The sequence below is a fragment of the Mandrillus leucophaeus genome, unplaced genomic scaffold (genome assembly GCF_000951045.1).
Source record: "Mandrillus leucophaeus isolate KB7577 unplaced genomic scaffold, Mleu.le_1.0 Scaffold740, whole genome shotgun sequence".
NCBI lineage: Eukaryota > Metazoa > Chordata > Mammalia > Primates > Cercopithecidae > Mandrillus > Mandrillus leucophaeus.
Window position 1 is genome coordinate 613507 of NW_012108031.1, and position 12151 is coordinate 625657.

Below are 12151 nucleotides of genomic sequence, written 5' to 3' on the forward strand. Positions count from 1 at the left end.
TTTTTTTTTTTTTTTTGGTAGATAAGAGGTCCTGCTATGTTACCCAGGCTGGTGATTTAGGCTTTGAGTAAGTCCTGCTTTCCCTTTAGAAGTATCTCATTTTAGTCTGAGGAGGGTCTAATGTGAGAGGGGTTCAGTCTGCAAATGTTCACAGAATGTCAATACTATCAATATTATTAACAGAGCCTTTCTTAAAAATAAGCCCTACTGAGTTTGCACTGGTAATAAGCAGCTCCCTGTGGAAGTGATTTCCTTCACGGGGTGAGCTGGGGGACTTGGAAGCGTGCTAGGCAGTGCCTCCATGCCTTGGGAGCCCCGGGGTGCCTGCACCCTGGTGGACTCCACCCTCCCTCCTCTTCTAGCTCAGATGACCCTGGTGAAGGGACAGTACAGGGCAGGCTCCACAGAGCAGGCAGCTTCCCCAGGAGACGCTGGGCTCATCACTGCTACATGGTGGGCCCAGGAGGAGCAGGCTGGCCATGAGGAGAAGGCAGAAAGCTTGCAGTTCTTTCTCTCAGTTCACCTGCAGAGAGGAAGTAGAGGACGCTTGGAGAAGCTCTTGGCCCATGTCCAGTGGGTGACCAGAGGACACTGCCTCCCCCTTCCCTGTCTCCAAGTGCTGACCATGATCATGATGTGGGGGAGTGTGCCGTGGTGCTACACCCCATTCACTGACTCTGGCTCATGGAAAGGCCTGGACAGACATCCTCTGAAAGAACTTCCCAATGATTCTGACACACACGTGTGGAGTCACCACAAGACGGATGAGTGAAACTGCCTGTTTCTCTGGAACTCTGATTCATGGCCAAGCTTGGCTGGTATCATGGTCAAAGCATGTAAATCAGCTGCATCAGAAACTTATACTGTTGAACCAACATCCACAGGCTCCTCCAAGCTCCTAAGCCCCTTTATGGTTAGGTAAAGCCATTTGCCTAGTTCTGGTCAACAGGCAGGGCGCAGAAGCATTTAAATGCTGTGGTGGATGGAATACTATGCAGCCATAAAAAAGGATGAGTTTGTGTCCTTTGTAGGGACATGGATGCAGCTGGAAACCATCATTCTCAGCAAACTATCGCAAGAACAGAAAACCAAACACCGCATGTTCTCACTCATAGGAGGGAGATGAACAATGAGATCACTTGGACTCGGGAAGGGGAACATCACACACCAGGGCCTATCACGGGGGCAGGGGGAGGGATTGCACTGGGAGTTATACCTGATGTAAATGACGAGTTGATGGGTGCTGACAAGTTGATGGGGGCAACACACCAACATGGCACAAGTATACATATGTAACAAACCTGCACATTATGCACATGTACCCTAGAACTTAAAGTATAATAAAAAAAAAAATAAAAAAATAAATGCTGTGGTGGGAGCTTTTGAGTGGGCTCTTAGGTGGTAGCCGGCCAACAGTCTGAGTTTCTGAGTGAATGTATGGATCAGAAATGTGCACCTGTCCTCTAACCTGCATTGAACATATGGTATGGGCAAGAAACAATGTGCCATGCCACTGAGATTTGGGAAGTGAACCTGTTACTGCAGAAAAACCTAGCCTCATACTGACTAATATACCAGTCACACAAAAGAAGAGCCACCTGAGCCTTCTATTTGGAAGGAGCACACTGAAGCCAGACCCGGCTCCTCTCAGCTCCCTCCCATGCAGCTAGATGAGAGCTGGGAAGAGCTAAGAGGAGCAGTGTTGAGACAGAGCTTGTTTTTACAGAACTTTTATGGATTTAAACTCAGTTAATATTGGCAACCTCTTCCTTATCCTGTAAAGAAATTCCTATGAAGAAATGGAACAAATAAGAAATGAACAAAGTTCAATAAAGGACAAAAAAGAAGACTCAGTTTATATGTGAATACCAAACTGTTAAAAGCTGTGAGATACAGATCATTCTCTATGATCCATACTTTTTTGTTTTTGCTTAATTTGGAAATTAAAGAGGACAAAGAAGAAAAAAGCAATCACATACTTCCACTGCCCAGATTTAACCTGTTATATTTTAGCATACTAGTGTCCTCTCTATTTCTATGTATATACTTCTGCATATGAAAAATTATACAACGATATGAATACATTCATTTAAAAAATAAATTAGAACATTATAGAGAAGTTTAAGGTCCCTTTGAGGCCAATATAACATATTATCATTATGATGTTTGTTTATATTTTTCTGGTCTATTTTCAATATTTTTATATACACACATATGAATATCTATGAAATGGAAATGTATACAGCTAGAAATTCATAATAAGGTACTATTTTGCAGTCTGCATTTTCTCTATATAGCCCTGTGGTCGAGAAAAGCAACACCGAGGGGAGGTAGAGTGGGACCAGCTCAGATGGGACCATGGCCAAACGAGGCTAAAGGAGATGTGAGGGAAAACACGGATGACTATTTAACCTCTATAAGATCACAACAGTTACACTTCCAGGCTGGTCTCAAACTCCTGGGCTCAAGTAATCCTCCTGCCTCAGCCGCCCAGAGTGCTAGAAATATAAACGTGAGCCACTGCACCTGGCCAAGGGTGACTTTTATTTGGTTCAAAATAGCATGTCTACTTGTCTCTTGAATTTACTGTGGCAATGAAGCCAGAAGCCAGACTCCCAGGATGACAGAAGCCCGGGAGAGACAGATGGAATTCATTCCCAGACATGCAGAAAGCACCCAGGTAGAGCACACTGTGTGAGGAAGAAATTGTTAACACCTTATGACATGAACATGCAGAAGAATTTTGTAATTCTGAAGAATTCCTACAAAATCTCAGAAGGAACTTATGTGGCCGATTTGTGTTCAAGTCTATGATTCAGTGGGACACAGTTTCATGTGCCTGTGGTCACATCAAGTTTGCTTTGCCAAACACAGTGCGGAAAGCACTGATTATTTTTGCCACATCGTGGTTGACTTAAACAAAGTAGCTAAAAAAATGGGAACAACGTGGAGAAAGTGGTTCCTGCCATCACGCGACTCTCTGGGGAGCTCTCAGGGCACTCTCTGTGTTTACCTGTCCCCACCACCTGACATATACCTTTGCAATGATCTGTTTACTTGCCTGTCTCCCCAATATCCTTGAAGCCAGGGACTGTGTCCTGTTCATCATTGTAACCCCTCTGCCTGGCACAGAGATGACCGACCATGTTTATGAAATGAATGAATGAATGAAGAATAAAGTACTTCCTTTCTAGAGTAATTCTCCCTTGCCTACATTAAGCCCACTTCTTTATGTGTGAGGAAATACATGGCTGCATTACAGAGCATACAGAAATAAATGATTGCCTCATTCAATAATGAACTAGGACCAATAATAAAATTGCCTGTTGTTCCTTAGTTACTGCTCTGCCACTAGCCCAATTTGTTAACTGACTACATTAAAGATCTAATTTAATTAAATCTTGAACAAAGCTCAGAAGATCTACAGAGAGCACTTTGCTTAATTACAGGCGGGGTTCAAGCACCAATCCTATTGATCTGGTCAGTTAAAATTCTATACAATGAATGTGGGCAAAGAAAAAAAGAAAGTGGTCCCAGCTGCTCGTCAGGGAACTTTGATGAACTGTGGATTCAGAGCTGCTATAAAGACAGCAAAGGCGAACCAGCCTTGTACTCTGTACTGTCATAGGGATAAACAAAAAATGGCACCTCAGTTGCTCTGCAGAGCTACACATCGTGAAGAACAGAAGACAATGACAACCACAAAGGACAGATCCCTCCTGAGGGAAATAAAGCACACTTGGTGGGTGGACGGGTGGCGGCTGGAAGAAGACTTTCGGCACTTAAAGTCTAGTAAACAGGCATTCAAATGCATCTAGTACACTTTTTGAGATCCACACTCGTTTTGAAATAGAAAGACAATTCATGGTATGTATATACATTCCTGAGAGTATCTCTAGTTGAGGAAGAAATAAAAGTTAACATCATTTGAAGGTAACTGAAATAAAAACTATATACACTAGTTGCACAAACTTATAAAAGGTAACAGATGTGACTGGAAGAAAGGTTTTGACTAAAATGTGTCTGTGTGTGTAGGCCTGTATGTGTGTGTGTGTAATTATCCAATGTCCACATTAGAGTTCTTCAAACATCTAAGGATTCCTATTTAAAAAAATGACTGAATGCCAAAGACTCATAGGGACTTGGCAGGTCAGGCTATGCATGACCCAGGCAGTCTGGCCCCACAGCCCTGGTACCTAGTGCAGTGCCTCCGCACTGTGCTATTCTAAATACTGACCTCCAGAGTTGGAGAAAACAATGGAAAGTGGGGAAGGGGACTTTTTACTTTTTGCTAGTCAATCAAGGGCTGGCAAATGAGAGAAGAAAATTCATTCTAAACCACAATATGTAATTACACTGAACACCAACAATTTCCCTCACAAAACATGCACCATCAGAATGCACACGCTAAGAGTAAGTACATACCTAATTAGGGCATCAATCATAATCATCGGGGAGTGTAACCCAGGAAATTACAGGTGGCGTGAGCTTTAGTGCTAAGCAAATTTCGTCATGTTGCCCAGATAAAGCCTTTGCTGACTGGGATGATTTACACCTGCTGATGCAAGGATGGAGACTGGCATCCGATATAGCTGCATACTGAAAATATGCTTATGCACGTGAGTTAAGACAAAATGATGTTCAGATATGAGAGGCAGTAGTGCCAGCCTTTTAATTATGACATTAGCACACATGAAGAAGAGTTGATAACATTTAAAAATAGTAATTTCTTCCATATTTTTCAAATGAGGAAGAGTTGATAACATTCAAAAATAGTAATTTCTTCCATATTTTTATATAATGGCAAGTAAGAACACTTACAAATGGATTAAAAACAAAACGATGTACACATCCCAAGCTTGTTGAAGGATAGAAGAGCAAGTTATTTACAAGGTCTTTTTTATGGCTAAGGGAGCAAGAGCAATGGTGAAGGATGATGAGACCCACTAGATGTATTTTTCCCTTTTTTTTTTTTTTTTGAGATGGAGTCTCCCTCTGTTGCCCAGGCTGGAGTGCAGTGGCATGATCTTGGCTCACTGCAACCTCCACCTCCCGGGTTCAAGCGATTCTCCTGCCTCAGCCTCTCAAGTAGCTGGGTCTACAGGCACACAGTACCACGCCCGGCTAATTTCTGTATTTCTAGTGGAGACGGGGCTTTCATCACATTGTCCAGGCTGGTCTCGAGCTCCTGACCTTGTGATCTGCTTGCCTTGGCCTCCCAAAGTGCTGGGATTACAGGCATGAGCCACTGCGCCCAGCCAGTATTTTTCCCCTTCTAAGTCAACTTTATCTGTGTACAAAATTAGCAGTCAGAGCACAACTAGAAAACAAGCTTCTAATATTGCCAAGACGGAGAAAGAGAGTCAAGTAAGTCTAGTAATTCAAAGTGAAGTTCAGACGGAAGTGTTTGAAGAATTCATTGCTTTACCCCCCTACCCAATCATAGATCAAACTCACAGCCAAACACAGAAGTGTTTGTGGGTTCCCGGGATTAAAAACTTCATCTTGGAAAAACTAAAGGCTTTAACAATTCTGCCAAACATTTCTATCCTGAAACATCACCTCCTTCAGTAATGGATACATGTCCTAAACAAAATGGTACTCAAACTAGATCAAGCCCTAGGGTGAATAGCAGGAGTCACACGTACACATCTGTAAACACAGAGACACACACATAATATGCACGCTTAAAGAGATACACATACATACATGCACACAATGTATTTTAACTTCAGTAAGTCTGCACCAGGAGAGATGACATTCTACATTAGATTCAGTATAAGTAAATGAGAGCAGGTGCTATAAAGCTAAATAAAATTTTGTAGAAAAAAATTAAAAGGGGCAAATTCGATTTTTTTTCAAATTCTAAAGACTATTAGTTTATCTTAAAGAACATTTTAATTGAGCTTAGAAAAGACGTGTTTACCCTGGAAAGTTTAAAATCACTGCCCCGATGTAATTTTATCAACCAGTCAGATTTAAGATTCCAGAGAAAAGTGTGTGTTTTTTTTTTAAATCTTACCTCTACACCTTAGCGATTTCAAACTACTTTCAAGAATGACTTCATAACAAGAAAGACATAGTGATTCCCAAGATTACAAATGCCACAAAATTCTCACGGTGCCCTTGGTGCTACACACCAGCCTCTCTCAGCCCCATGCCCGGGAAGGGCCTGGCCATTATGGATGCAGCACGCTCACCCTCCTCCGGAGCCGGTCCCGCTCTTCCCGGATGGCATTCATGGTGGCCTTGGTCCGGTTCAGCTCTTCCTCTTTGCTGCACAGCATGGCGGTCAGGCTCTCATTCTCTTCCCTCAGCCCAGCCAGCTCCTTCTCCCACCGAGACCTCTCTTCAGCCAGGTTAGGATACAGGTCCCGGCCAAGCACCCCCTCAATCTCCTCAACTGTCTGTAAAACACAGCCCCAAAGAAAAGTCAAGTAAGTTACCTTGGAGAAAGCGGATGGGAAGAAAATAGGCTGAACAGGAATAAATGTCCATAGAGGAGTGTGTTCTAGAACCACTTTGTTATTAACAGTGATCGTGACTAGGGATACCCCAAAGTTATCCTGTTCCCAATTTCAGATAAGGCTCTGTCACTTGCCTGGGGTACAGTCTGTGTTACCCAGCAACCTTCAGAGTAAGAAAAACAGTGAGTCCTCTCCTGGCAGCTGAGTCTGTCTGTGGTGCTAGCTGACACATCCACACAATGCTTATTTCCTTCACTTGAGTTCTAGAGTTGGTGGATACACACAGCCAGGCAGAAGGCCATTTAGTGATCCTGGTAATGTGAGGACAAACATGAGGTTGTAAACTGCATACAAAATCTAACTTGAAGCTTCCTAAATTATAGGCCTCCCACGTGCCAACTCAGCGATAAGATAGGTCACATTACCATTTCCAGCTTTTAGTGCCACATCCAAATTCAGATGGTGCAAATGAGGTTCAGTCTCAAGATGTGAAAGGCAAAAATAAACCTCATTGACACAGAAAAGAGGAAGCTCATTGTGGAGATTTCTAAGACAGCAGGGATTAAATTAATTAATAACACAGCTTCAAAATGGAAAGGAAAATCTTAGTAGCACATACAGAGCTTTAAAAAATTCATTTAAAAACATTTAAAGAAGAAGAAACATGCATAATATTAGGAAAAAAAAGGAAGAAGTCATTCTGCTTCACATTTACTGTCCTTTGAAAAAGGAAGCACAAGCCAGTGGATAATGAAACAAGAGGGAGAATTACTATGCAGAATACTATGTGAAGAGATGGGATAAGAAACAGAAGGCTGGCCGGGTGTCGTGGCTCACACCTGTAATCCCAGCACTTTGGGAGGCCCAGGCGGGTGGATCACCTGAGGTCAGGAGTTCAAGACCAGCCAGACCAACATGGTGAAACCCTGTCTCTACTAAAAGTACAAAAATTAGCCGGGCGTGGTGGCGTGCACCTGTAATCCCAGCTACTCGGGAGGCTGAGGCAGGGAGAATCATTTGAACCTGGGAGGTGGAGGTTGCAGTGAGCTGAGATCACGCCACTGTACTCCAGCCTGGGCGACAGAGTGAGACTCCATCTTCAAAGAAAAAAAAAAAAAGGAAGAGAAGAGAAGAGAATGCCTCAAATACTAAAAAACATAAGGGTACATCACTCTTAGATGCTCATGTTGGTTCTCAAATCTTGCTGCCCCTTTCCCCATGTGCTGCTTTGTCCTTCCTTTAAGTCTGGAGACTCTCATCCTACTTGGCTCTGCTCCAGACCCTGTGGCTTTATCCCTAGATGGTTGGTAGAGGCCCTTGGCCTCCTCCTTCCCTCTCAACCCCGAGGCTGGGGCTAGACCCAAGTTGACACCAAAATCAAATACAGGGCCCAGGAGATTCCAGAGAAAGAAACACCAGCAATTGCTTCTCCCTGCCCTGAACCACATCAACTACACATTTGCAATTGAGATGCAGAAAGATGGAAAACCAGCAGTGTTACAAACATGCATCATGGTTTACCTTGTGACACCACAGTTCTTTTGTGCAATCCAGGATTCCTACTGATAGAAACTTGGGCCTACATTTTCTCTTTATGGGCTCCTCCTAGACTTTTAAATTTGAATTGCTATGCCCAGGTCACTAACTTATGTCAAAGGAATATCAAGGTACTAGAGGCCTAGTATCAACAAGCCTTGACTTTCCCGTCATTCACAACGAGTTTGTGCAGATGCAACAAATTCCTCTCACCATCTCAAACAGCAAGAGGAATTGATGAATGGACTCCTGAAATTGTATTCTAGAGGCCTTAGAGCTTTTCCAAAACTTACAGCTTAAGAGTGCTCTATGATGAACCACACTAAAATGACATGGTTCAATACTAGCAGTCGAATAGTTTCCAAGTAAATTGTCCTTTTTACTGCAAAGCCAGTGAACCTGACTGCTGACATCATGACTTTTTCTGAAATAATTCAGCCCAACCAAAATTTCTAGGGTCCCCATTTCTACCCCATGGCCCAATCTATTGTATGGCTCTCATGGAAACTTTCATCCCTAGTAAGTATTTAAGAAAACTGCGCTTCAAGAGAAGGATTGGACCATTTCCCTTTGAGAACCTCACAGGGCCTCACAGAGGGCGAGGAAGGTCTACCTTAATCGCCAGGTCGCAGTGCTCGCTGGCCGTGGTGAGCTGCTCGATGTGCCTGTCTACCTCGGCCACGGAGAGGCTACAGCTGCTCTTCTTTCTGCCGCAGACGACATTCTCCAGCCCCGTCAGCACCCTCTGCAGTTCTGAGTTCAGGTCACTGCAGTTGTCTGTGAGTGAATGAAGACAAAATGTGTTACACAGGGCAACAAATGCTCTCTGTTTTGCTTACCATGAGGGACCCATTCAGGTAATGGGATGGCAATGGAGCTTGACATTTCAAAGCTCATGCCAGCCTGCCTAACCTCACAGGCACTGTCTCTGAGGCTTGGAGCCAGTGCAAAGCTCTTTTTATTAAGCAGTTTCAGACGATGGTCATTTTCTGAATTCTCTTGTCTTTCACTCAAAGCAGCCACATCTTGAGTTTCTTCAGTAAGAACAAAGAAACGCCCAGAAGAGGCTGTTGGCACTTCCAGAGCCTCTGGTCAACCTGTCTGCTCAGTCATTCAGACAAGCACTAACTGCGGAAAGATCCCGTAACTTTACTAAATGTAACAAAAAGTCTCAGAATGAGCAGAGATGCTAGGTATTTTGAAAAATAGAAACTGTGTAAGAGATAGTCCTCGCCCTCAATGAGCCTAAAACCAAGACTTTTCCATGACAGAACCAATCAATATGCTCCACCGTTGCAATTTAATCCATGTTCTTTCATCGGGGAAAAAAAAAACTGTTCTAACAAATTCCTTATTGTTCTCCAATAAGGCAACCAATTCTAATCATTTGATTTTGACTTAAAAACTTGGGTTGCTTTGAATTGCTGGACATCCAGGGCCTGGTCAGAGAAGTAAAAAAATAATTATAATGTGACCCAGACGTATCTCAGAAGACAATTTTGTTGGGAAAAAAAAACTCCCCTTAAAGTCAAATACAAAGTTTGTAACCAGCTATTTTGGATTCTGTCTATCGCCACGCCATTCAATTATTGTTGCAGGGCAGATGCTGACTGATTATATGTAATCTTTCAGAGTATATTCTTCCCCTACATCCAGCCTGACCCTGCATGAAAGTTGCTCGGTGTCTTCCATTTTCTTCTTCTCTGCTGCATGCTTCTCACCACAGGTTCCATGGACTAAAATGGTCAACTGCTTTTGGGACTTACCTTTGGAAGGCTTCAAGAAAACTCTTGGCACAACAGGAACAGGACTTCTCAGAATGTTTTAGTCAACCTCATCTTGTCGCCTCTATCTGTAAATTACCTAAATCTAGAGAGGTCAGCCTAAGGCTTTCACTCCAACCAGTACACACAACTATTCCACCTACTTCTCAAACCTGTTCCTTCCCGATCTCTCTCATTTCCATGAATAGCACCTCTATCCACCCAGTTACTCAGGTGAGCTCTGAGGCAACCTTCCATGCCTTTGCCTGGCATACTAAATCCAATTCATCTTGTGACCACAACCTCCAAAACTTATCCTCAAACTGACCTCTTATTACCATCTCTACTGATACGATCCTGCTTTAAGCCATCATCATCTCTCAACTGGACCACTGTAAATCTCCTACCTCCACTCTCCCTGTGGTCACCAAAGTTAGCCTCCTAAAAGCGCAGATCAGAACAAGTTATTTTTCTAGCTCAAACTGTCTAATGGCTTCCCATCATCATTCATGTAAAGTCCCAACTCCTTACCAGAGTCTGTAAAACTCTGCATGATCAAGACTGATGTGCTCAGTTCAGGCTGCAACATGTTCCTGGGGAGCTTTTATAAACTACAGATGCCCAGGCCCCACCCCAAACCAATCACAATCACAATCTCTGGGGGTGGGGCTTGCACAACGGCAACTTTAGGTTCCTCAGGTAATTCTACTGTGCAGTCAGAGTGAGAACCACTGATCCGATCTTGCCTCACCCGACCACCTTCCCCTGTTCACTATGCTCCATTCACACTCCTTCCCCTCATTCACTATGCTCCATTCACACTCCTTCCCCTCATTCACTATGCTCCATTCACACTCCTGGCCTTCTTTCTTCCCCTGGAATATGCCAAACTCCTGTCTGCTCCACGGGTTCCTTTTCCTTTGCTGTTTCCTTTGTCTAGGCTGATTTTTAAAAATTTTAATTAAAAAAAAAAATAAAAACCCTCCTTTTTAGAGACAGGGTCTTGCTCTGTTGCACAGGCTGGAGTGCAGGGGTACAATCCTAGCTCACTAAAGCTTTAAACTCTTGGGCTCAACCTATCCTCCTCCCACCTCGGCCTCCCAAGTAGCTGGGACTACAGGTACACATCACCACAACCAGCTTGTGTTTTTATTTTTGTGCAGAAATAGGGTCTATGTTGCCCAAACTGGTCTCAAACTTTTGGCCTTAAGCGATCCTCCTGCCACAGGCTTCCAAAGTCCTGAGATTATAGGCATGAGCTACCATGCCTGGCCAACCAAATTTCTACATATTGTTTAGCTCTCAGCTCAAATGCTACCTCCCAACAAGCTCTTCCCTATCTAAAGCATGGAGTTTCACCTCCTCCCTTGCCCAGTCCCTATCTTCTTATCCTATTTTTTTCATGGCAATTATCGCTATCTGATTTGACTTATGTGTTTGTTTTCTCTCCTCTACTAAAACATAAGCTCCAGGAAAGAAGGGACTTTGATCTTCCTCACCATTGTATCTCCAACACAGAATAGGGTAGGCAGTCAAATATTATTTTTTAAATGAGCAAAGGGAAACACCACCTCACCATTTATTTAATAAACAGGAAGGCTATAAACAGACTCTATAACAGTATGTTTTTCTTTTTCTTTTCTTTTCTTTTTTTTTTTTGAGATGGAGTCTCACTGTCTCCCAGGCTGGAGTGCAGTGGTGCAATCTCAGCTCACTGCAAGCTCCACCTCCTGGGTTCAAGCGATTCTCCTATCTCAGTCTCGCGAGTAGCTTGGAATACAGGTGTGTGCCACCACACCTAGCTGATTTTTATATTTTTAGTAGAGATAGGGTTTCACCATGTTGGCCAGACTAGTCTCGAACTCCTGACCTCAATGCTTTTGTTCCTTGTTATGGACCTCGACCTGAGCTGCTAAGAACTAGGATGCTCATCACTGCAGAGGCCCTCTGGAGATGGAGGCAGGTGGACACCACCCACTGGAGGCAAAGGACCCAAGTGAGGAGCAGAACTCCTCAGAGAACACACCAACCAGCCTCTGAATGACCATGTACCCTCTGGTGCAGGTCTCCTGGTATCCAGAGCTGGTGTGAATACGCTCTCCTGAGTTACGTGCATTAAGTGCTCATGAGTGAGATGCTCATGAAATATTCAGACATTCTGTGCTGATTTCCCTAGCACAGGTCCACCTGATGCAATAATCACACTGGAAATGTCTGCTGAGGGGCTCTCACAGCAGGGCCGGAGGGGTGGCAACAGTTGCTTATTGAGGGTGCTGGGTTACAGGCAGCAGGAAGAGGGCCTAGGCATGTGACCATGTGTCTTTCTCATACTTAAATTAGGCAGTTGCCGAGCCCTGACTCTGGCCAGAAGCAGAGTGCAAAGAC

The 12151-nt window shown here is 43.7% G+C and overlaps 1 protein-coding gene across 2 annotated transcripts in view; it reads right to left on the reverse strand.

Moving 5' to 3' along the window:
- MCC (mutated in colorectal cancers) overlaps positions 1 to 12151 on the reverse strand; it is a 495753-nt gene that overhangs the window by 67985 nt on the left and 415617 nt on the right. For both annotated transcript variants that reach the window (XM_011966089.1, XM_011966090.1), the window contains 2 exons: positions 8617 to 8780; positions 6201 to 6407 (listed from right to left, as the gene is read on the reverse strand). In XM_011966089.1, the coding sequence (XP_011821479.1) occupies positions 6201 to 6407; positions 8617 to 8780 (371 nt within the window). The remainder of the gene's footprint in view (positions 1 to 6200; positions 6408 to 8616; positions 8781 to 12151) is intronic.